Below are 26,559 nucleotides of genomic sequence, written 5' to 3'. Positions count from 1 at the left end.
ATTACAATTCAGGCTGCATCCTCTCTTTCTCCAGTCCTCCCCACAGTGATAATCACCATCTGCGTCGGAATGTGGAAATCATTGTAGCAGGGCCGTTATTAACAACCTCTGACCCTTTTACCAGCTTTAAAATCTTCTACAAATCCCCATACTGCATGTCTAATTTATTAAATTACATCTTTTAAATGCATCCCTCCTGAACTGGTAAAAAAATCTAAAACGATTGTTTCAACAGTCGACTAAGAAACAGGTGTGACAATGACTGTGACCCGAAAAAAAAATCCCAATAGGAAAAGAGACTAAGTGTTGTTTTCCATTAGCAGCCAGTAAGACAAGCTGGCTGGTCACTCCAACAGCTGAGCAACAGTTAGAACAACTGCCGATTACACCCACGCAGCTCTAATCAGAGCAGGAGCAGCAGAGTACACCACGTACAGGAGCCCCGAACTATAGTTTTCAAAGTCTGTGTCAATGTTTCATCTGACTTGTCTCAAAAAGTGACGTATTGGCTGTCCGCTGTGTGTTTGAAATGACTATAGGGCAAGGATTGAGGCTACAGAGGCAGCTCCTGTTAGCCTGCTGAAGGAGGATATGTGCTTTTCAAAGCCATGGGAGGCAGGAAGCAGAGTTAGAGGACATCAGATGGATCAAAAAGTGCATCCTTTTACGTCCAGAGCTAAAGAGAATGCTAGAGTCCATGTTTGCTTTAGTTTCTGTTTCCACGTTTTATGGTGAACGTAGTGGGCAGACTGGGAAAATTACCATCCAGCCTTCAGCTCATTAGTGTGACTGTTTATTGTAACTGAATCTACATGTTAGCACCTCTGAGGAAAGTTTGTAGCCTTCCAGGATTATGTGTTGAACGGCTTCGTAGTGATGACAGGACATTGGGAAAGTGGTGCTCGGAGTCAACAGTTGCGTTCACTGCAGCTTCAGTTCAGTAAGCTAATATTTCAGTTGTATTTCCTTTCCAGCTGATGTGCTTTTCATCACTAATCTAGCCAGCTGCTTAATGTGGACTTAAACCTCTTTTCCAGAGCGCCATACGACTCAGCTCAATTCTTCAAGCTGTTGGTTTCCTCTGATATGTGTTCGTTTTACCAAGCATTTGTTGTGGCCACCCTTTGGTTGGTGATAAATACTGTTGCATATTTGCATTTCAGACTTTATGGAAGAGAATTAGAGCCACTAAAAAAAAAACATTTTTGACTTTAGTCCCAGAATTCTGACTTTTTCTCAGAAGTTAAAATTCAGATTTTTTAGGTTAAAGGTGCATTATGTAGAAATGAGGTAAAAATTACATCCTGTAGGAAAATTTGGTTACTGCAACCGCTTTAAACAACTCTGGAGCGTTTGACCAGCCATCGTCAATTTACAGTTGTCAGTGCTGCAGTATCAGCTCGCGGGAGACACAGCAACCCCACACTCACTGATGCTAAACACATCCCTTCTGTCTTTAATTTCAGAATTAAGGCCAGAATATTGACTTTAATCTCAGAATTCTGATTTTGATCTCAGAACTAATCTCAGATTTATGACCTTGATCTCAGAATTAATCTCAGAATTCTGACTTTAATCTCAGAAATCCGACTTTACACTTCTAAGAAAAATATCAGAACTCTGAGATTAGTCAGATTTTTTCTTTTTTCATTTCAGTGGCTCTAAATGTTTCTGCAACGCTTACTCAAACCAAGATTGTTTCATTTATTTTAGTCAAACCCTTGACAACTATCACTTTTTATAATGAAGTTTGGCCGCACATCAACAACGGCTTCACTATTGGGATCCATGTTGTGCAACATTCAGTCTTCACTGCAGATTCCTATGAGCTAATTAAACTTTTTGTTGCTGTCCCACTTTGTTTATGTTTGTCACGCCACAGTATTGGCCTGGTGTGGTGGGAGTGTTTTGGTCAGTCATGCACAACCCGTTTATTTATTTATTTTTCTTTTACTTGTTGCGTTCTGCCTGAGTGATACAGCAGGAAGAACAGCAGGTTGGTCTCCACGAGCATCTGTCACCGAACAAAAGCCAAGAACACACAGTCATTGCAAATATCACATAAACCTTTAAACTGATATGCTTTAACTGTGTAGTTGAGTTTCTGTGTGAAGAACATGCAACCTTTGGTACGAGGGAACCTTTGAACTTAGCTCGTGCTTGGAAAGTGAGACAGGAGCTACAAAACACTCAAATTCTTCAATCCCTAGTGAGCTGGACCATTAACACGTCATCTATAATAGAATACCGCGTTATAAGTGGCGTAATACAATCTTAAAGCATTTTTATATATTCTAACAACATTTGGAGCTAAAGTGAGACGTGCAAACTTGAAATAAATAGCCCCTTTTGATGCGTAACACATACTTATTAAGCAATTATCTTCTAAAGGACCACTGATGAGAGGAAGTGAGTTCAGCCAGTGACTGAAGCACTCAAAAGCACCTCCTCGAGTCAGCAAAACGGGAAGTTCCCCCAATTAAAAGGGTGCAACAGAGAACTGAAGATCCAGCAGAGCGGAGTCAACACTACACGGCGGTAGAAAAGAAATGGAACCCACCAGCTGGTCCGAAGGAATCTCCATGGGAACCACCAGGTGTACCATATTTGTAGCATCTCTTTAGCAGAGCTGATCTCCTACACACAGCAGTCCTCACTGTCTGAAGTAGAGGATCATTTGTAAATCAGATTTATAAAGTGTGATGTAAACAGAATACGTAGTAACGCCCCCCTCCTCTCACCCGCCATAACCCCCACAGCTGATCCACACCGTTGCTATGCTCCAAATCAAACCCAACATCTCTGCATTCAGAGCCGCTCACACTTGAATCCACGGGCATCACATGCAGAAATCGGTCACCGTTTTGCAAATAACAGTGATATTGTTAAAGCTTTACTGCAGAGTGAGTTGATCCATTTAAAGTCTTGTTCCTCAAATCCGAGTCTGGACTCCTGCTGTGGACCTCACCTGGGTCCTCTTCTCTCGCTATGCTAACCAGGTCTGATTTAAATCTCCCCAGGGCCACAGCGGTCATGACCCCACCTGCGCTGCTGATCATAACAGCTGGTGAGCCCAGGACAGAAGCAGCGGGGAGGTCTCGCGAGCTAAATCACACTTCTGTGTTTATGGGTTTCTAAATGCTGACTGTGTGAACGGTCACTGCAAGTCCACTTAGCATCATGCATGTCGTTTATGGAGTGTGGGCTGGCTGATATTTCCTGCTCTGTGCTGGTAGCATTTTTATGGTATTGATGTCAACAGCGCAGACCAGATCATAATCTATCCTCTGCAGAACAGCTGCCTCTTCAGCCTCCCTCCTACGCCCTCAGCTGCCCCCCAGTTTAACCACAATGAAGAACAGCGTCAGAGTCCAATGGATGCCTTTGATCCATTTAAATAACAGCGAGCGCACAATTTCAATCAACACTCATTAGTGAAATAAATGTACTCGTCGGGCTCATCTCACAAACCCACCATTTACAGAATTACCCTACAAGTTGCTTTATTATTCTATTTATGACTAGGTAAACAGGCGTGCATTGAAACTGTTCTCAAGTAAGCCAGAACAAGCTTTTTTTTTGGCCCTTTAAGAATACTTGGAGGACTTTGCTATTAGCTTTCGAGCAATGCAGCAAAAGTCAACAGGGAGAGTCTGTGCACAGCAGAAACTCGGTTACTGCGCCACAGTCGGACGCAGCCCAGCTTGACATATAAACTTAATTAAAATGGAAAAAGTGTGTGTAGACAGCTCTTTACTAACCATATTGTGAATGAATAATTTAAAGATGATCGAGACTAGGAAAAACTGTAGCTAGGTTGTAGTGGCGATCGTTTCTGTAGCTGAACTAGAAAAGGTTATGGTGTTTTAAATCGCTGTTTACTTCAGAAATCTGAGACAATAAACACAGGCTTACTGGGAGCTTCAACAAATATGTACACAAATGTTTATAGACTGTGATAAACAAAAGTGGAAGCCATCGTTAAGAGGCAGCTCAGATATTTTGAAGAGGGGCTCTGTGGAAAGGTTATGAATAATAAATGTCTTACCTGCTGTAGGTAGCTCTATGATCAACCACAGCTTGGATGAATGGTTTTTAAATATCCTAAAACTATTTCAGTCCCAAACCTTTCATGCAAATGCTATTTTACAAAGAATTCTAGCAGAAAAATGAAACATTTCCTGCAAGAGGCAACCCCAGGTTGCAAGGTAAGTGCAGTAACCTTGTGCTGTTGCTAACCATGCCTCCAAACAACCAGATGATTCTATGTCAATTAGCGTTTCATGCAAAATGGAAGGTTCATATAATTTGTTTAGACTGCTAAGGATATGATGAATGACCTGCACAACCAGTGGCGGCACCGGCGGGGGGGGGGGGGGGGGGGGGGGGGCTAGGGGGCGCTATAGCTACCCCTGAATTAGTCATTGCACCCCCAAGTAAATATTAGATTTTTTTTTTTACAATTTAATTTTAATTTAACGTGTTGGATGTGATCATATTTAACATACAAAACAAAAATAATCAGTAAATTATCATATAGATAGTAAAAACAAACCAAAACAGGAAATTGATGTTAGCCTTTGACCTCATTTTCCACATGCTAACGAGTGAAAGGTAGAGCTAGTAGTAAAATAGATCCTTTTTTGTTGCCCAAATTCCCACGTGTTCAGTCAGAAACTAGTGAATCTTTGGAAGTGATCTCAGACCCACAAAAACCTACGGATCTGGATGAAGAGAGTCAACCCTCAACCGCCGCAGCAGTCGAGGGTTTTGCCGCTGGAAATGCTAACACTAACGTTAGCTAACCTTGCAACACTATAGATGGTTTTCCGCGTGGCTGTATGTGTTTATGATTTCATGGAAAAGTCAGCGATTGTTCATACGTTTATGATGTATATTAATGATTGTTTCAGGTGTTGTTGAGGTTGTGTGCACGCATGCGTATCTGCTAGTGTTGAAGGTGTTTTAGAGAACAATAGGTACGCATGACCACTTCCTTCATAGCACCCTCAATAAAAAGACTAGCTCCTTCATAGCACCTGCAGAAAAACATTTCTGGAGCCGCCACTGTGCACAACGCCTCTCAGAGTCAGAGGAAAGGACTCTACATTAGTGTCAGTCATTTACACCCTGAAGGTAATGAACTACAAACACAGCTGCCCTGGGGCACACTGCAGGTGAATGTCACTACGACCACCACCAACTAACTGGTCAGGAGGGTGATGCTTCTTGCTCACGGACACAACGACTGACATCAATGGTGGAGCCTGGGTTCGAACCAGAAGTTGCTTCTAAATTCTAATTGGCATGACAACAATCTCCTTTGATCTTGACCTCGCTCAGAAAATGAATTAAATCAGGATCAAACTGGATTTCTCCATCCTGTGGTCATTTAAAGAGTGTGTAATGATGTAATGTGTAAGTGTGGCAGGTAAAGTATCGTCTTCCACAGAAACACACTGTTAAAGATCTGAACTATCCTCTCAAGATCTGTGCAGGAATAAAAAAACCAGAACGGGAAACTGTTTTTTTTTCTTTCACACACACATTGCGCACATGCCCGCGCACACACACACACACACTTCCAGTACATTAATGGCCTCCAGCTACACCCCTCACTTAGTCCATTAACCCTTTGTGGACACCTGCTACCCTAATAACCCCCATCTCCCCCACCCCCATTAGTGACCATCCTGACACCCTCCCCCACTGAGTTAGAATTACAAAAAACAGTCAGGAGCTTCTCCCAAAGACGGATTTAACCCTAAGTGGGAAAAAAATCAATAAACCTTATCATCCAGATCCAGTCATGAGCGACTGTTAAAGGAAGGGTGAACATCTGCATTGTTTATGTTTGTAAAGCAAAGCGAACTACAACACCATCTTCACTCATTATCCATCTTAAGCTTGTGTACTATTATACGGAACAGCTGCATTCACTCGATGTACAGTTGTTAATTCTTGCATGATTGGCAACTTGCTATCCGCCCCGACGTTTTTCACATAAAGCTGCAGATTGGAAACGAAAGTAATTAAGTATTAATTAGTCAACTTCAAACAGACTTTTTTTCTGCCATTGTCGGTCTTTTTGCCTCTCGGGCTGTCAGAGACACGAGTGAGTAGATTCATGTATTCATGTATTTATGAATAGTCAATTAGGATGCACACACACACATGCACTCACACACCTTTTTGGTTTTATGTGTAAATGAAACAAAAAAAGAAGCAAGTTTTAAAACCCAACGTCGTTGGGCGAGGGGTTTGATCTCTGAAGATGTGTGCTTGCATGAGTTAGGTGGGCTCATGTGTGTCTGAGTGTGAACACAGAGCTGAATGTTTTGTCGCTATGTGGAACGGTGAGTGGGGAGCGGTCGCCATAGTTACAGCGCCTGGTGTGCATAACACCAGCGTGGGATCTGCTCGGATGGAGGATGGAGCACAGAGCTGCGTGGAGAGGAACGTCAGCTCTGAGCTCCGTGGGTGTGCATGTGTCTGGGTGGAGCAGTGAAGTGGAGTCCTCTCTCCGGCCAGTCATCATCTGCGTGGCGAAGAGAAGGGGGGAGGAGCAGACAAATTCCCAAAGGGGAGAGGGGGGTGCTTTATTCTTTCACCTTGGAATGGGCCGTGGTTGTAAACGATCAGGGACAAATGTGGCTGTCAAACACAAACCTTAAAGTTGGTGAATACCTGGTTTGGATCACACATTAGTCGGTTTCTAATTAGTCCTCTTTAAAAATTGGATGAAGTGGGCAGAGCATTGCTTTTGAGAGAGTGGGGGACGGAGGTCAGGGGTTATCCAATGAAACGGGAGGAGGAGGAGGCAGCTGGAGTGCTCATGAGTGAGAAGAAACAGAGATGCGTGGATGCAAATCAGCCCAAAAGAACAAACCCATTTATGAATGGCCAGAAGGGGTTTCTGCTCGCTTGTTATCACAACACAAGAGATAAAATCTGGGCGTGAAGAGATGTTGCCAGCTTGGCTACCAGAACATGGAGCTGTGATGTGGTGGTGGGGGGGGAGGCAGACCTGATTGTTGACCCTGTGTGTTTGGAGTGGAGTCAAATCAGACACAAAGCAGCTGCTGCCTCTGCTCTTCATCCAGCTCTGGTAACCTTCCTGAATCCACGCGGCTGACAGGAAGTCATCCACCAGAACTTCAGCTTCTCCTCAGTCGACCATCTCCCCGTGAGAAGCAGAGAGCAACCTCAGATCTGGGTCACAGGGGGACGAGCATCATTTAAAAAGCAGGCACAGCATGCGTGAGAAGACAAGCTGGGATAACTTATGGCTAACTTCAGCTTTCCAATCATTGCTGCGGAAGCAATGTAGCTCAGCTAGTTCTCATAAAACTGGAGCGAAGTGTCTCTTACATGCATTCCACCTTAGCTGGGGTCTGATAACTCTGGTAAAATAGGAATTTGCCCTGTGGCTATAAGGTACTAACCAGTTTTTGCCTTTAGCTGCACCTGAAGCAAGCCCATAACCCCCCAACCCCATCACTGAAACCATGCGCCACATCACTGTGGGCAGATTTTAATAAAATTATCAGAAATTAATCACCGGAAAATCAGCAACTAATTCAGTCTTGGTGTCAATTCCATTCAAGATGGCTGCCACAGCTGATCATAATGAGCAAACACAGAAACGGCTATGATTCTGTAGTTTTCCCGAACGTTGAACTAAAATCTGGTGCTGCTGTCAAAAACCTGGGCCTTTAATCAGATTTGTAATTTTAATAAGCAGCGACTTTAAAAAGTTCTTGCTGGAACCACCGTCGGAGGATGGCAGGTGAGTCGGCAGCCTCGATTATTTTCCCTTTGCCTTACTTATTTGTTATTAGTTGAGCCACCAGACTTGTGGTATGAGAAAATAAAAAAGCAATAGCACCAAAGGGATGTTGTCATGAGTACACACAAAGACACTGGTGCTCATGTTTATGTTGCAAACAATTGTGCATGCAGCAACAATATATAGCTGGGATGGAAAATAACAAGCAGTGCAACAATCAAACAACTCTGTTTCCCCTCCTGACAGCCAGGAGTGGAGCCTCTGATTCTGGTGACAACCGTCTGCAAAAATAATGAGTGACAAATCCTGAGATGGTCACATGCTGAATATTTTCAAACCGTACAGAAAGAACAGACGATGAGTCTAGACAAAACTCTCTCTCTTGAGTCGTCCTGAGGGTTAGAAACACAAGAAATGCATTCTGGGAGCTTAAACAGCTGATCAGTGACCGGACACACTGGATTAACCACACACACGTGCAATTTCTGGGTGGGGGAGCCTCCAGTTGTCACCATTTGGGACAAAGGAGGGGCTGATTGTGATCAGAGGGTGGGTCCTTTAACCTAATAACCAAAACAAATTGCTTCACATAACCACAGAAAAAAAAAGTCCACCTTAAATTTGTTCTTACCCCAGATTTAACTTCTTACATATTTTTTCTCTCAATTAGAAATGTTTGCTACTACTGATCTGTAGGGATGGGTACCTTTGACATTTGAATCGATCCGGTACTAATTCCCGGTACCTACGAATCGATACCGGTATTTAACGATACCAATTTTCGATACTTTTGAGTGTTTAATATTTTTAATTCTCTTTTATAATTAAATATATATTTTTCTCAATATATAACCATATTTGAAAAATATCACGATAAATAACATACAACTGTTTGTATTTTGACATTGTCCTTGTAGTTTTATAAGTTGATTATTAAGCTGAAGCAAACATCTTTACTGTGAACTAAATTTACTGTGTATCTTCATTCCTTTTACCGTCCTTTTTCATTTGATTTTTCCTACTGGGAAGTTAGAATTTCCGTGGAGAAAGCGAACGCACCATTAGATGATAACAATGGTGGCATAGAAAGCTAACATATCAAGCTAACATTATCTTAAACTGTTTATTTAACTGCTGGAGCACATTTAAACGATGATGCCTCACACTTAAATCGTTGTCACTGGTTTCGTCTTCACCCAATCACCCGTCGCATTTAGTAAAGTGAAGCCAAACTTTAGAGCGCGTTCATGTTCTTCTGGTCAAAATTTCGGAGTTCCGAGGAGAAAGCGAACGCACCATTAGTGAAACGGAAGCTAACAAATCAAGCTAACGTTATCTTAAACATTTTATTTACCTACCGGAGCAGATTAAGATGAGGATGTCTCACGTAGATCGTTGTCGCTGGTTTCATCATCATGCTGCTCTGTTTACAACTGGCTCGCAGCGACAGATGACATAACGCTCTTGCGCATGCGCAGCTGTCTAGGCAAGTTCTCGTTGTGAAGGACGGGTACCGAAACGAGGCACCGTTTCAAATGAAGTGAATCGGTGCTCTGTCGGTACTGTGGAATTCGGTCGGTACCTTAAAAAGTACCGAATTTGGCACCCATCCCTACTGATCTGCCATTAATGTCGGCATTAAAAAAAAATTCGGAAAAATATCGGTATTGGTTAATCAATCTTATAATGACCCAACTTTTACATAACATGCACGTATTAAACATCAAACTTTTCAGCCACTTCTCTCTCTCAAAATGCAAAGTATGACATGTGGGTCAAGTTTCTGAGATATTTTAGTTTATTTGGCACAACAATGGACAGCTCAGGTGAGAGTGCGTTGTCCAGTAATCAGAAGGTTGCAGGTTCAATCCCGGCTCCGACCAGAGAACGCTGCCGTTGTGTCCTTGGGCAAGACACATAACCCGCCTTGCCTGCTTGTGGTGTTGGGAGGGACCGGTGGCACCAAGGTGCATTATTTGGAATCCTAGGATGTCCAAGGAAGATCCCGACTTTCTCATCTCTGATTGGCTAGAAAGGCTCTACTACAATTGGCTATTTCATTTAGCAACAAACCTGTTGTCCTCGCTAAGTGCAGACTGTCCTTTTCTCACCAGCAGAAAGCTGGTTTGGGGAGTTTTGTAAAGAAAATTTGAACTTAGCGCTATAATAACCACTTTGTCCTGTTTGCAAAACATTTTATGTTTTATAAAAAACTGAGAAACATAAAATGTGGATTTATAATCTTGTTGCATTTATCAAAATGTTGGACTTTATAATTGGCTCTCAAGCATTAGAGTGCGTAGGATAAACATATGTGCCTTACCTGGGAATGAAACGTAATAAAACTGCACTATTCTGCCCAGCTGTGTGCATCAGGTCTGTTTCCTTTCTAGAATAATGAAAACTGGTGAAAAATGTCTAAATTATAATCAGCTTTAAATTAAAATTTGATTAAATGAAACACATTTAATCTGATGATGAGAGATGTGCTCTAACTTGTAAACATCCTTAACCCCAATAGAGCCAACAGATTAAAAAGTCAACAGTGTGATAAAATGCAACAAGATTTACTGAATGATCAATAAGATGTGATATTACATATACATATGGATAATCAACCTTAGTGGTCTATGAATATTTGATTTAATATGAACTTGGGTTCTTTGGACTGCCAGGGAAACACACACTTCATAATAATTCCGAGTCAAAAATGTAGTTTATAAAAATGAATTTAATACTATATTTCTAAACTAATGACACATTTTGACATTTTTCAGTTTCTTTTACGAAAGAAACTGAAACTGGTTTGCTGCAAAACAGGAAAGGATGTTAATTATAGCGATGAGTTCACATTTTCTTCAAACAAAAAACTACTAAAGATCTGGTTGTAAACATAAAAAAACCTGCAGTGAGGGAAATTTGTTTCCTCTTACAATAAATAGCCAATCATAGGAGAGCCCTTCCAGCCAATCAGAGGCGAGAAAGGCGGGACCTTCCATGGACATCCTAGAATTCCAAATGATGCCGCCAGGGCAACTTTCGCCTTTACATCGTAGCTCATCCCCACTAACGTGAGTGTGTGTGTGAAGGGCTGTGTTGCAAAATACCTCAGGGGGTTGAAGAACTCTAAGAAGGCGGTGTACAAATACAGGCGATTTACATGTGAAGTACCATCAGTCATCATTACACACTGGTGAAATGACATCTCCACGTTTGACCCATCCCTGTGGGGAGTGTTGAGCTGCAACAGTGGCTGCGCTCAGGAACTATTTGGTGGTTTAACTCTTCAATCCAACCCCTTAAAGCTGAGTGTCAAGCAGAGTGGCATTGGGTCCCTTTTTAAAGTCCTTGGTATGACCCAGCCGTGATTTGAATCCCGATATCCCAGTTCCAGGGTGGACGCTCTACCACTGGGCCACTTAGAAGGGAGGGAGAGACTTTTTTTTATGTGTAGTGAACAGTGTTGGGAACGTTACTTTAAAAAAGTAATTAGTTATAGTTACTGATTACTTTGTCAAAAAAGCAACTCAGTTACTAACTGAGTTACAAGATCATAAAAGTAACTAATTACCAACAAAAGTAACTACTTAGTTACTTTTTTCATTAAAGCATGCAAGAATTACTACAATAGTAAAATATAAATGACTAATGACTGAACATAATAAAATGTATGTCCAAATGTTTCATATAAACCTGAATAATTTAAACAAATAAGCACTTAACAGGAGGAACTACTAATAGGAACATTACACTAATCTAGACTATTAAAAGGTCACTGTGTGATATTTAACAAAAACCCAATCAGCTAAAATTTAAAATTGCAAATAGAAACACCTGTAAAGGTTCCCGAGCCTTTAAATGGTCTCTCAGTCTAGTTAAATTACAGAAATAAATGTAATTTTGCACAGCATTCTAATTTTTACAGCTTCACATAATTGTGTCTTTTTAGTAGCATTTCTGTTGCTACTAATCTAGTAATGGTTAAATAAATAAATAAATATCCTTTAAAATGACACTAGAAGAGGCACAAGCCTAGGACTTAAATGTACTAACATGGGTCAGACCCAAACACAGAAGAGCTGAAGCTGGGTGGTGAACACACACAGGTAGTTCTAATAACACCTGAGCTCCATGCCGTCTGAGACTGATGCATCAGTGTTACAGCGTGACTAAAGACATGATCAGAAACAGGTTACAGCTGGATGATCTAGGAAGGCAGAAGATCAGGACGTCTGAGCGGTGAACAGGTGAGCGGACCTTCGGGACGTCCCGCTGTCACGCTAAGGGCACGGCTGCAGACCCGCAGATTCGCTGCTGCAGCAACAAATCTGCGGATCTGCAGCCGTAGACTATTCATCACGTCTTCCTCGTTCTTCACGGGCCGTGATGCTCTTAAACATCTGCCTCTTTAGCTCCTGATCAGCTGACGACAGCTTCAACACACCGCACTGCTTAACGCACGCATTTTCTTATCAGTAACAGGAACAACGTTTTGATAAAAGAAGACGTAATTAATTAGTTTGCTTGTTACAGAAAGACATATTTTTTATTAACGCGGTTATTTTAAACTGAGTTATTCCCGTTGTGTCTACAGAATGCAGTGACTGAGACAGTGAGGGTCTCCGCCCACCCGGCCAATCATCATCGTGTTTGTAAGTGCGTTACCGACACCTCTCTCTCCCTGGCTGCAGCTGAAGTGTGGCGGTCGGAAAGCCTCACACTGTTGCTCAACGTTCGACAAGCACATAGTAACGCACAGCGTTCCGTCCCCAGTAACGGTAACGGCGTTGCAACGGCGGGAAAAGTAATTAATTAGATTATTCCGTTACCTATAAAAGAACGCCGTTAGAAACGCCGTTATACTTAAACGGCGTTACTCCCAACACTGGTAGTGAACATATGCTGTCCTCACAGCATGTAGCTATGGGTAGCTAGGTAGCTAACAACCGACTTAGGCCTAGTCCACACGTAGCCGGGGTTTTTTTTAAAACGAATATCCGCCCCTCCAAAAACTTGCATCCACACCACCTCGTTTTAAAAAAAAACTCTGTCCACACGTACCCGGATAAATACGTTGTTAAGGACATGCCAGACCTGTAGGTGGCAGTACATCCCCCGTTCTTAACCTCGTCCTTCGTCTGTGGTCTTCCGCAAGGGGCAGTAATTCCGCTTGCAAAAACAAACAAGCAAAAAGCGCTTGGACAATTGATAAAGCGAGCGCAGGTCTGAGGGCATCCATGCTGTCGACTAGTGTAAACACAGGTCGCACACGTGATGTCAGAATTTTTTTGTTGCGGAAAGTGACGTTGCGGACCTTAAAACTCCCGTTTTGTCTGTCCACACGCAGACACCCAAAACGGAGAAAACGCAGATCTTCACTTTGGCCGGAGTTTTTAAAAAGATCCGTTTTCGTGTGAAAAAACCCCGTTTTCGTGTGGATGACAGGCCAAAACGTAGAAAAATATCTACGTTTTGGCAGATCCCCGGCTATGTGTGGACAGGGCCTTAAACAAAAACAAAAACCTTCACCCAAGGTTTGCTTTTCTTATCTGAAGACCTTTATAAATATTTTATCACCATAGCTGCATAATACAGACAAATAAACACGTTACTGCTTATTACACATGTTAGTGTCACGATTAGGGAGAACAGGAATCAGCTACGGTTGGAGACTAATTAAATATGGCACTTTTCCTGTTACTAGCTTAAATTCAACTATTTGTCATTTTGCACAAAAAATGTTTAAAATGTAAGCATACATGATAAGAGACATTTTAGGTTACTAAAATGTTTTGTGTTGTCTTTTATTATGAGAGGGGGGACATAACATGTATATTGGTATTGGAAAATAAGAGTCAGACAACATTGGATATGGGTAAAAAAGGCTATATTGAGCAATCCTACTTAAACACCTACAAACTCTCAAAGCAGCAGGTCTCTGCCAAGATAAATTCAATTTGACCATTTTCACAGTTATAATTAAAATGTGTTTTTTATTTAAAAAAATGTTCACATCTAATGAGTTTTTAAAAGAAAAACTACAGTTTCAAATAGAAGCACCACAGTATTTGTGGTATTTGTCAAAACAACGCATAAACAATTAAATCTATGCCTAAGTGGCTGTGTCACTGTTTGTTATTGTGTAAGTGTTTCACTAAAGGACACACACACACACACACACACACACACACACACACACACACACACACACACACACACACACACACACACACACACACACACAGTAGTTATGCCTAAATAGAAAACAAGCTTTTAACTACCTTGATGTTTTTTAATTACCCCAATTATGGAACACTGGCTTAATACTCTGCTGATAAGCCCAAAGTTTGACAGTGTTACCCATAACTTTACTCTTTTTTTAACCAATAGGGCTGTAATGAGACAGTAGAAGAGGCTGCAGCTCCAGTCTCTCTTCTGACTCCAAACCAGCAATCAAGAATAGCAAAAGAAGAATAGAAAACCTGCTCCTACGCAGAAGAATCTAATCTAAGCTTTTGGATGTTTTACTATCCTGCTTGAAGAAGAGCATGCGTTTTCTGTTACAGCTGATCTTTATTGTTTCAGTTTTTCTTACACTACAGACAAGCTTCAAAATGCAACTTATTATTATTCCCTAAAAGAGAGACAGAACCATGGGTTCAAAGAGAAAAATAACTCTAATTTACTTCAAAGCAGAGTGAAATAGAGAAGTTCTTTAGAAAATTAACACAAAGTTTTGTGGGGGGAAGGGTCCTTTACCCCTATTTTCTACTGGAAGCATCAGCGACGTGGAACGGCAGCGGAACAGCTTCAAGTAGAATCCGGCATAGTCCGTGGGGGTGATTCAAAACAGCCACAACGAGCTATTTTCAGTTGCGTCCCAGAAACTTTAACTTAAGTGAATTTTAGTTATGTTTACTCCTTTATGTAAACTTTAATTTAAAGTGACAGTGTGTATTTTTCCTGGCAATAGGGGGCAGCAGATACCTAAATCGTTGCAAACAAACAAGCTATATTTTTGTGTTACCAAAGGATGCCCATTAGGGTCAAAAAGCCTCAGGGAGTGCAATCTCCTACAAAATAACAAGCACATCAGACTCCTTTTCATCACTAGCAATGAGTGATGTGTGTAAAACCACATTTATGAATGGTGAAATTTTGTAATCGTTTGTTACAAATCAGTCAATGCATTTTGTCCTCAAGGGCTCCCGTAGAAGAAAATATGGCGTCCAATATGGTATCGCCTGAAGACTTAGACCCACTCCCATTTTCAACAACATTTTGATTGATATTTACAGAGATTAACTCTTTAAGACCTGTCAAAGAACAAGTTCGCCGAACTTATATTTACATTTTTACATGCTGTGGTGCGATTTTTTGGAGTATTTCAACTTGCTATACATCGATACAACCCTTACATTCTAATTTTTAATAATATTCAAAGTGTTTATAGCAACAAAATACTTTACTAAAAAGTGCAATTATCCATGCAGAAACAGAAAATCGTTTTCTGTTTTTACACGTTTTTCATTATACAGAAAGGCCACACCTTTATCCCTCAAAATTTTCAATGAAAAAAGGTTGCACACAATCTTTTCAAACAACAACAAATTTATTTGAAGTGCCTCCATAATTTCATTTTTGAGATACACTCATTTAAATAAACTGTAACAAAAACGAAAACAGAAATAATAATAATCAGCAGGAGTCCAAAATTATAATGTTGAATATTTGTAGCTAATTTTTCATTTGTATATAGTTTTCCTTTTCTCTGAATAATAATAATAATAATAATAATAATAAAGAATATTGCATGAATATATACGTGAGGAAACTGAAACTTAAACATCACCCGGCACTGTAATGGCAACAACTGCTTCAACTCCTTGAAGGGTCTGTGAGTCATCAAAACATTCGTAGTGGTGTGTGAGTGTGTCGGGAGTTTGTAGTGGGTGTGTGATGTGTGTAGGGTGTGTTTGTCTAAACGTATTATTGCAAAAAAGCACAAGAAAAAGCCGAAAGACTGGGACTACAAAGAACTACAATTCGCGGGAAAATGATGTCAAAGCATGTGATTGGGTGAGTGATAATCATGTGACAGTTCATGTTGACAAGTGATGACGTTTATTCTAGCGTGTGAAGCCCTTTGAGCTGCAGATCAGTATGAAACAGTGTCTATGTCTGAATGAAAATGCTTTTCTTATTTGCAACTTTTGGTTGTTTTTTGCAAACTCATTAGCGGAAAGACGCAGCGCTCTGGGACGTGTTCAATGTGTGAGATCTAAGTGTAACTCCTCCGGTTTCATATGCAAAAAAAAAAGGTTGTTCTGTCTTATATAGTTTCCATTTTACAAGCATTTAAACACAGATATGCAAATGGGAGCGCCGGCACTCCAGTCGGTCTTAAAGGGTTAACAGTAAAAACTACACATTGTCACTTTAAAGAGGGACTGCACACCATCAGAAAATAAAACTCCACCCCTAGTCAAGATTTGAAAAATGCAATGAAAGTGGGCGTTGCCAGGAGGCACAGAGAAGCATGGCCAAGTGTGGGGAATTTCCATCCTGGGAGGGAGTGGGAGGAGACTGTCCTGATGACTGTGGCTGTCATGTCAAGAGCCCCAGTCAATCACAAATTTAAAATGCAGTAGCTGCTGTTCTGCCTCAGGGAGCAGCACTAAGACTTACTCCTTTATCTTTTGGATAAAAAAAAAAGCCCACACGTGTAAACTTGTGTTTTTTGATCCAGAAGATCCTGGCTGGTTCCTGGCCCGCGGCCATCATTTATGTTGCTGCTCTGATATGTTGTACAATCCGGCGAATGAACAGAGTTTTATTTTAAATATTGACCCGGTTCCCCATACCACGGGAGTATCTAGTTTCTTGCTCGGCTCATCTATGCAGCTTGATGTGACTTCTGCCCTGAATAAAGAGGCGATTGGAAACTGGGATCAGCTCTAGCAAACATAGATTTCTCTGAAGCACCTCACAGACTGCAGGTTTTACTGGGGTAGAAACAGCACAAGCTTCAGAACAACTTACTGAGCAAACACTTTATCACAATCGGCACAATGGCTGCTATTGAACTACCACGATGATGCCGGCTACAGAAGCTCTTTAAATAAATATTTGTGGTAATGCTGCACTCAGCCGCCTCCTCGTTAAGCACAAAACAAGAAAAAAATAGGAGGGAAAATATAAAAATCTGCAAAAACATTCTTGGCAGGGAGTGAAGTGATTTTACAAATACTTTTGTGGTGAGGCTGACTGGTCGAGCATTCCAAGCATTTTAGCTTTTCTGGTTTTGCCAAATTAGCTTTAAAGGTCGTGAGAAACTGCTCATTTGTAGTCGAACTGTCAAGTGTCTGCAAGCACGTGTAAACCTCAACCATTGAAGCAGCTTTGCCACAACCAGCAGTGGGTGAGCGACCTTAAGATTGAGTGAAGGGAGAAAGCAAGTAGCTATTTTGTTTAAATATTGTATATTTTAGTGCATAAATACAAAAAAAAGAACTGGTAAAATAAGCAAAAACAGGAAAGTTCAGTTATAATAAAGATAAAATTAGCTTCTTTCTTTGGTTTTTGCAGATTTAATCAGGACATCTGATCAGATCACAGTCTGACACCCAAGCTAATTTTATTAAAGTCTCTCAACAAACTTAATTTGCTTCATTCAACACTAGAACTGAAGCACACTTAGCGCCCTGCAAAAAAAGGCCTGCAACTTTAAGTTCTGTTGATTCAAATGCATCTAAAGCATCTTGCACAATATTTGAATTTGAAGACCCCGTCTCTTTTGCAATCAGCTAACTTGACTTGAAATGTTTGTTTATTTATTTTGCAGGTGATTTTCTCCAAAGAAACATGCAAATTAACTAACATGCATGTTTTAGGCCTGTGGGAGGGAACCAGAGCAAGTGGAGAAAACCCATGCATGCACAGAGGGAATACGAAGCTCCACGCAGAAATGCCCCAGCAGGGACTCAAACACACAGTCTTGCTGCACCACTGTGCAGCCCAAGTATGTAAATCTGATGTCAGCAATATCTTGTTGATGTTGCAGGTTGTGTGTTATTTTTTTTATTATTTTCACATCAGCTGCATCACCCTACATGTGAAAAATGAACCAACCACTAGCCAACCCTTCTCACTCAGGTTTATGTAAATTCATTTAAAACATATTCTAATATCAGGCAAAAATAAAAACTGCCTTTTGCTACAAGCCGGCAGCGCTAACCACTGCACGTATAAAGTGGAGATTCATCACAAATGCAGGTGGTGAAACTTGTCGCACAAAATGTTAGAAAAAAACAACGCTGCTCTCAGACCAGCTGATGAACAGGGCAGTGGCAGCTCACCAGAACCTGGCGACTGGTGGCTGCTCCCCTGTCAGCTAAATAAATAGAAAGCACTGAGGCATTTAGCAGTTAAAGCAGCCTGCCACGTGCGCTTTAGACTTTCCATTTGGTCCTATGAACTAAGACTTGAGGTGGGCTACCCATTACAAACACACCCTCACACAAAGGACACACAGTTACGCCGCACTGGAAGCGTGACATCCCTCTAACTCTCTGCGGGGGAGAGAGAAGACTTCCTGTTTGTGAAGCTAATAACCATTCGTTCCTTCAGGCGACTCCTTTTATATCCTTTATATCATACACACCGGTGGCAGAAATAAACACACACGCACTCATTTGCTCGCACCTGGTTGCAAACTCAGCAGGATAAATAACCCTGAAATGTGATTTACCTGCCAAAAAAAATGAATAAACAAAAAAACCAGCAAGTGGCACCTCTGGGTTTAAACAATGACTGATGCAGTTTCCATCTTGCACAGCTGTCAGCCTCCTTTTTTTCTCCCCAATTCTATTTAACCAACAAATTCAAATGCAAACGTGTGCTGCCTGGCACGCAGCAGAAATGTAGTCAGACAGTTGATCACACACACAGTTCTCCTTTTAGCTTGTAAAAAGTGTGTGATGGAGAAACAAATGGACATTTACAACAAAGAACTGACCATCACATCAATGCAGTGATGGTTAAAAACAGGTTACAGCCATTCTGAAGCATGTTTCTGTGTAAAAGTTGTAAAATCACTACTTATGTTGTAGAACGGCCTCTGTTTGGAGAAATAGCTTACATCAGGTGTGATGAGCTAACAGTTAATCATGTTATGTAAAAATCGCTGCAGAGTTCAGGTTTATCAAATAACTTTTACATGAACTGTTGTGAAATGTAGATTTTTTAGCCATCTTAACCAGTTTGAAACATACTTTGGTTTTGGCTGTGTTTAGCCCTGCCATTAGCTCATCAGTCCCAATCTACTTCTCTAAACTGAGGCTGATTAAGACACTATTTACTTATATTTCTACCCCTAAACCCACTTTAGAGTGACCAAAACAACCTAACTGCCACCCACCCCGTTAGCTGTGTTTAGAACAAGACATTTGAATGTTTAGATGAGGAGCAGCTGTTTTCAACTGCAATTAATTTACAATTAAATGGTGAAGCTGAAACCAGCAGCTCAAACAGGAGGGAGGGGGGCAGGTGTGTAAACGGTAACAGATTTTTATTTCCTATCATTTTTATTTCAGGAAAACCAATAGAATAAACTACAGAAGGAGCCTTTGAAGGTTATTTGTAGGAAAATACGTGTTTATTTGACTTGTCAGAACAGAATGTGTTTATTAGGAGAATTAAGACGTGACACGTTCCTAATACCAGAGATATACTTCAGACCGATTCCCATGATTCCAAAATGCGTTCTAGTCTATGTTGACTTGCATCCAAAGCAGATAATTCACTTTTGCTGTGGGAAAACTTCCTGCACTCTGGTGAAAGTGACTTGCCAAAAGGCGACTGGAGGCGAGGCACAGACTGGTAATCCTTCTGGATGAGTGGGGCCTAAATACCCCCCACTCCAAACCCCTTTCTTATGCCATCCCCCACACCCCACCCGGCAGGGCTGACAGGCCACCCCATCCAGGAACACAGAAAAGCCATCTGGTGTTTGTTTGGGACAGCGAGCGAGGTGTGTGTGTGTGTGTGTGTGTGTGTGTGTGTGTGTGTGTGTGTGTGTGTGTGTGTGTGTGTGTGTGTGTGTGTGTGTGTGCTCCAACTTGTGTTTGTCTGCGAAATCCAATAAATTACAGAGTCTGAACCACTGAGTGACTTCACCAGAGCGTTTTTGTTGTTGTTGGGATCCAGATGTGTCAATCATTTATGGCACATGTTGGCTCCACTACAAACAATCTGATCAGGTCAAAAGATACGGAGTTAATCTGTGACTAAAGTCCTTATCACATTAACCTACTTCACTACACACACACGCACGCACACACACAGCTGTTCACATCTGCTATTCTAACGGGAATCACGGATGTGCTCAGCGTCCACCTGACTCACGATTCTCCCAGGCGTCATGTCTCATACAGGTGCTGTAACATCCTGCGCAGAAAAGGCAGGATGATCATGCGCCTCTAAGCTTTTCTTTCACCCCTTTTCTCCATCAGACTTACCGAGCAGCGCGCAGGCAAGAAGAAGCGCACCGGTTGCCATTGTAGGCAATGTGTTGCTCCGCAGATTCCCTCCCAGTATCCCTCCTTTTCACTGTTTTTAATAGAAGAGCAGATCAATGCAAGCGTCTGGTCGAGCGGCGCTCCTGGATCAGAAGGATGATGAATCCCCAGAGAGAGGAGAGTTGGTGCCCGAGGGGGGAGAGTTTAATCCAGAGCACCGGCGGTTTTACGGTGTATGACTTTCCCCAAGCTTCCGATGATGATGCTTCCGCTCGCCTTCATCCTCACCTATCGCTTTTATCGATGACGATGTGTGCGTATGCGCGGCTCCAAGGCGACCCAATCCACTCCTCCGCGCTTACTACGCATCCGAGACTGCGGAGGCGACCCACACGCAGCCCCCTCCCCGGGAGAAATTAAAAAAACGAACAAATAATAAAATACGCACAAGTCTTGTGCGTGTAATTGGATCCCCGTTCAACGAGAGAACACCTAAACGTTACAAACTACAGAGGATCCGATGTGGGAAGATTTCATCTCGTCTTCCCTGATTGGGGAGCGGCTCCGGCTGTTTCCACCGTAAATCCCGGAGACGAGAATCAATCTCCTCCTGGAGAAAGCCCAGCGGGGCGGGCGCTCCTGATGAAGGCTGCGCGCTGAAACACGCACCGGATTTATCAATTAGCAGTGCACTAAAGCCAGAAAAGAAAAAACTCAGTCTAGCAGCCGCGCACCTGATCCACTGTCCCATAAAACCAAAATCTCCACAGAGGCGCTCAGAATAAGCAGTGCGCTCAAAATCAAACCGTTTAAATCGACTTCTTCTTTAAAAATAATAAATAAATATATAAAAATGTCCCACAAGGGCAACAGACAGAGCTCCCTCTTCCAAGGTTATTTCCTTGTTTCCTACCAGGGCAGTTTGAAAACTTGGGAGCGTGTCCTCTGCTCCCACCCACTCACAAGCCACGCCCAGGCCGCGTGGGGTTCTGCCCTATGGCCAAATTTGCATCTCTGATTTAAAATACTGGGGCAAGCCGTTGAAGGGATGAATAGGGTAACCCAAGTGGAGTGTAATTACATTTCTAAAGCTTTCTTTTTTCCCACTTTTGCAGCTGCAGATCACATTTCAGGGATAACAAGAACCTTTTGTAAGGTGTGATGAAAGGAAAGGGTCTCCTTTAATATCAAGCTTTCATTAATTTATCTCACATGCCTGTGCTTCTCACAAAAGTCACCTTATCTTTTATAATTTGCCCAGCAGTGGTTGTGATGCAGACAGATTTTTTTTTCCTATCCCCCTGCCAACCTACACACACACACACACTCCTGACTGTCAACATAATGAGGTCCCACTGTTTGGGAGCTGCAGGAATCTCATAACAAACGCACATTTCCTCAACCCTTTCAGGCTTCAAATTGCATTCCTCTTTAATTTAATTATGAGGTGCAAAAAGTTTGTTTGGGCATTTATTTATTTATTTTCTAGTCTCTGCAGCATTATTTATAAATAGAGCAGCTGGAATTATGGTTTGCAGGTTGGAAAGAGAGAGAGTGTCAAAAAACAGAAGAAAACAGAAGGCTTCATTGATGTGTAATACATAAATAAATGAAGCTGGGCTCTGCACATCATTTGGATTTATCCAGTATTCTCATTATCAGCTAAGTTCCCACCGCTGCCCAAATGCAACACGATTGGCATTTTTTGGAAGCAGTAAAAATGATTACCCTCCCTTTGCTTCAAACATGTACTCCAGCCCAAATCAAACCTACTGAACGTCTGGAGAGCTGGGCGTGGACCCTGGGGCAGTGAGAGGGGAGGGGAAGGAGTATTTACACAATACAGGACATTAATAAACCAGTACTTCACACAATGGTTTGCCAAATAAACTCACGAGTGGGAGCCTTTATGTTCCTCCCTGTGTCATTACGAAAAGACAGAGGGTTCATATTGCTGATATCACGAAAGCAAAGGCTTTAGCAGACGTTGCTACCAGCAAAATGTAAGTCAGAATAGGATTAAACTATGTGATGAACATGTGGGTTATTGGTTCAGCTTCTTTAAAGTCAATCCAGGTCCACTGCTGTTGAAAGGACACAGAGCCAAAGAGAGCTGGCTAGGTAGGCCATGAGTGTTCCACCTGGTCTACATAGCAGCAGCTAAAATTAACCCAGTTCTCCACAGACTCCTTATTGCAACTTGGCCAAGCAATGACACAGTTTGCCCATCTAAGCAGCAGCAGCAGCAGTGAGCAATCGTGTTGAAAATAACCTCACTTTTGACCTCTCCATCACAACAGCTCCCCTCAATACATTTGATGAGAGAAAAAGGGAAAAGTCTTTGAAGAAAGGTATAGAGTAACGTGTGAAAGTGATAATGATCAGGTTCCCATGGAAACAGAGATCAGACTATCATGAACTCCATTAAACAGATAGTTTTTGTGTGGCAATATAGATATGTACTTGTTTAATGTTTGCACAGGTGACAGGACCTAAGTTCGAATCCCGGACGAGCCCTCAATAATTTGACCATTCTGGCTCAAATGGCCACAGCAAAACAACAATTTGCCTGTTTTAAAATTGTAAAATCCAGCAATGGTCAGTTTTTAGGAACAGTTTGACCATCCAACATCTGGTCACAAAGGAGACATGAGACTGCATGTGTTCCCTTTAAATCAGCCTGCCTCCATCCCACCAGCTGGATCTCAGAGCTTGCAGCTCTGAACACAGATAACGAAATGTCAACAATAATGTTCTCTCCTCAAGGTCCAATCTTTCAGGAGATAATCATTAAATAAACATTTGTTTATTGCTACTTATAATAATTATAATATAATGAAATGTTTCATTAATTTGTGCTGAATGATTGAAGATTGAAATGAATGTTATGTTATGATAACAGTGATTGAAATATGTTTCAGCATGTTTATATGACGAGGTCATCTCCATTGGCACTCACACAAGGACAAAATAAGTTAAACCCATGACACATAAATAGTCCCTTACCCCAGATAAGAGCATCCGGTATCAAGGGAGGCGTGTTTCTGAGATTCTTGGTAATAGTCCTCAAACTTGTCAACCTCTGGTTGGCTACACAAATCATAACATGAGAACATTAAAACCAGATTACTCTGGTAATTCCTCAGTTCTAGAGAAAGCTTCAGACCAGCCATCTGAAGCAAAAACCTTTCTAACCCATCAAAGCTTTTGACATGTCGTCAAAACATTTTTGCACCTGCAAAGCTGATGCAGAAACATTTCCTGCAGAACAAGCTGATATTGTTTAGACTCCTTAAAGACTCCCAGACGCGCGGTTCCATCCATCTGTCATGACCCGAGACATCTCTGAACTGAAGAGTTGGTGCTACGGTATTCTACAGCCCTCCGGTGCAAGAGGTCATCCGACCTCTCTGACCTTCAGATCCACCAAGAGGGTCTCCGAAAACGGGTGAAGTAGACACACAGATAGCGTCTGATGTGCTTTTGATAATAATCAACTTTATAGCTTAACGCAAACCAAATTCTTTTGCATCCAGAACTCAGCTCTCCTAGATACGGAAGTTCTGACTAACATCACATTCACACATAGGTTCATAAATCATATCTAGCTCCATCCATCACAGTAAATGCTTAGTTAACTTGTCATGTTTTAATTGTTGGTAAAATAAAATCTTACTTTTATAAACCTGACTCTTTTCTGAATCAAAACGAAGTGTATACAATCCTTTGATAAAGCAAGAACCCTACAATCTTCTGATTAAACCCTGTAAAGACCAAGCCCCCACAATGCGGGTGAAAAATTGAAGCAAACGCAGAAATGAAATAAATTTCAGTTCCACCCTCATCTACTGGGGGCTGGTGTCAGAAGCGAGCAAATCCTCATTGACTCCCATGTTAAAAATACCAATTTCACAGCAGAAATAAACATGTTTACAGCCTGGTACCAAAACATGTTTTTTGTTTAAATGATCTAGTTTACACTCATGACAACTCTGAGGGGGGTGATTTCTTTTCTCACTCTTCTGTTTAAGTGTATTAAAAGCCTAAAATTCTGTATAATTAATGAGCATCAGACCCACGTGACCGCAGAGCTAGCTCCGTGGAAAGGCCTCAGTCTGAGCCTCGGCCTCGCCTGAAAACTGTTCGGTCGTTTTCAGTCTCTCAACATAGACCCTTAGTTGTAGCGTTTGTGCGTTCCTTTTTGGATATTATTTGTGCAATTGTTGGACAAAATAACTTGCTGTGGCTTTAATTGCACTAATAGAGCATCCAAGAAGTCTCCACTTCATTTTTTTCGGTAAGTAAAATTATATTCATGTATTTTAGGTCACCGCCGAGCTGAGCTTAGATTTTAACATGTACTGTTTAACCATGAAATTTAAATGTAATAGGGTAAAAACCCAGTGCATTTAACATAATGCTGCACTTTAGAAAATGGGTTGAAACATAACATATTGGTGGAGCTGGGTTCCGACTATCGGCTTGTGGAGCTCTCGGGAGACCGATGTTTTCCACCCATTTCTCCCCTCCCCGCAGCTCTGCGCATCTCTGTCTGATTGTGGCTCCTGACTGCTGCGCGGGCTGCCGGCTTGTGGAGCTCTGGGATGGAAACCTTTCCACCCGGTTCTCCCCAGCGGCAGCTCTGCGCATCTCAGATCGCAGCGGCGCTTGTCTGCTGTGCGGCTGCCAGCTTGTGGAGCTCTCAGATGGAAACCTTTCCACCCGGTTCTCCCCGCAGCTCAGCGCATCTCTGTCTGATCGCGGCTTCTGTCTGCTGCGCGGGCTGCCGGCTTGTGGAGCTCGCGGGAGACCTCTGTGTTCCACCCGGTTTTACCCAGCGGTCAGCCCGGCGTATCTCTGACTCAGAAGCTCTGGTGTTGTGCACAGTTAACTCCAGTTGTAGCTAGATTGCTACCTCCGTTAGCTTAGCTCCCACTTCCGCGTTAGCTTTGGGTTAGCTTCAGGTTAGCTTGTAGCTAGTTCGACCGGGTGTTGTCAGTTGATCCCAGCCTTACAGCCCCACCCTCAGCTCCACCTCTCTTCCCTTTTGTGGAATTGTCTGGGCTTGACGGAACCTGTGACACAGTCAAAATGGCGGTGGTGGCCACCTCCCATTTTTCTTCAAAAACGTGTTATTGGAGTCTATGGAAACCCATTGTCCATATATTTATATGTCGATGGTAAAGACCAAGCAGGGTTGATATTCTATATTTAGATAGAGTATCACAGCTTATTGGTCATAAGTAGAGGATCTTATTGAGCTCTTAAAGCACTCAATTTCCCAAACCCTACAAAATTAATGAATAACAATTTATTAAATCTAAATATAGTTAAATCCAAAGCTTCACACAATTTATCATGGGAGTTTGTAAAATTGAAGTTTTATGATGTGCATGAGAGAGAAAAAAAAGCACAAATGTTAAAAGTGCAAGATAAATCTTCAATGTCCACAGGATTTTACTGAATACAGGAGTTAAATAATCATGAAGCTTCTGTATATTTAAAGACATCAGATAGTTATAGCCCGGAGTTAAGTTAAAGCCCCACCCACCCCAAAAGGACCCACAGGGATCTTAACAAGGCCACTTTAATAGTAATAATAGTACAAATCTAATACTTGTAGCACAGTCTGTTGAGCTACAGACATCGTATAGCTAAGAGAGAGACAAAGTGTAGAAGAAGAGAGAGTTTTGTTCACTTATTTCATCATGCACGGTTCTTCATGGAGCGTCCCAAAAGTGCATGAATGATTTATAAAGATTTCTTTGTGCATTTTTCCTCAGTCTCACATAAACACGCCAGACCTACACAGAGGATACTGCAAAACAAGTCACAAACAAACGCTTGCACATACAGCATCAAAAGAGTAAACTAAGTAGAAAAATTATATGCAAGTGTCATTTCAGATTACAGGCGAAAACTCTCCACCGAGACATTCGTAACATGCGTTACGCACAAACATCCAATCACAAGCAAAACCATTTTCCCTTTTTGGGTTCAAAGAGGGTACTTTAAGTCCTGTTACATAAATGATCTCTGAAACAGATGGAGAAAAAAAGACATGCATAAGTAAACAAAAGCTCTTTACGCCAGTGAAGACAAAAACACAAACCCCCAAAACTGAAACTGTGTTTGCCGGCTCATTTCATGACATCAACACAGAGGAAGGAAAAGCAGAGAGAGAGAGAGAGAGAGAGAGAGAGAGAGAGAGAGAGAGAGAGAGAGAGAGAGAGAGAGAGAGAGAGAGAGAGA

The 26,559-nt window shown here is 41.8% G+C and overlaps 1 protein-coding gene across 1 annotated transcript in view; it reads right to left on the bottom strand.

Annotated features, from left to right (window-relative positions):
* Positions 1-21,229, bottom strand: part of igsf3 (immunoglobulin superfamily, member 3) — a 114,854-nt gene extending 93,625 nt beyond the window's left edge. The window contains exon 1 of the mRNA XM_015966339.3: positions 20,308-21,229. Within this exon, the coding sequence (XP_015821825.1) occupies positions 20,308-20,347 (40 nt within the window). The 5' untranslated portion in view covers positions 20,348-21,229. The remainder of the gene's footprint in view (positions 1-20,307) is intronic.
* Positions 21,230-26,559: the final 5,330 nt, after the last annotated feature.

The sequence above is a fragment of the Nothobranchius furzeri genome, chromosome 14 (assembly GCF_043380555.1).
Source record: "Nothobranchius furzeri strain GRZ-AD chromosome 14, NfurGRZ-RIMD1, whole genome shotgun sequence".
Taxonomy (NCBI): Eukaryota; Metazoa; Chordata; class Actinopteri; order Cyprinodontiformes; family Nothobranchiidae; genus Nothobranchius; species Nothobranchius furzeri.
Note: the sequence above shows the minus strand (reverse complement) of the source record. Positions and strands in the feature narration are given on the sequence as shown.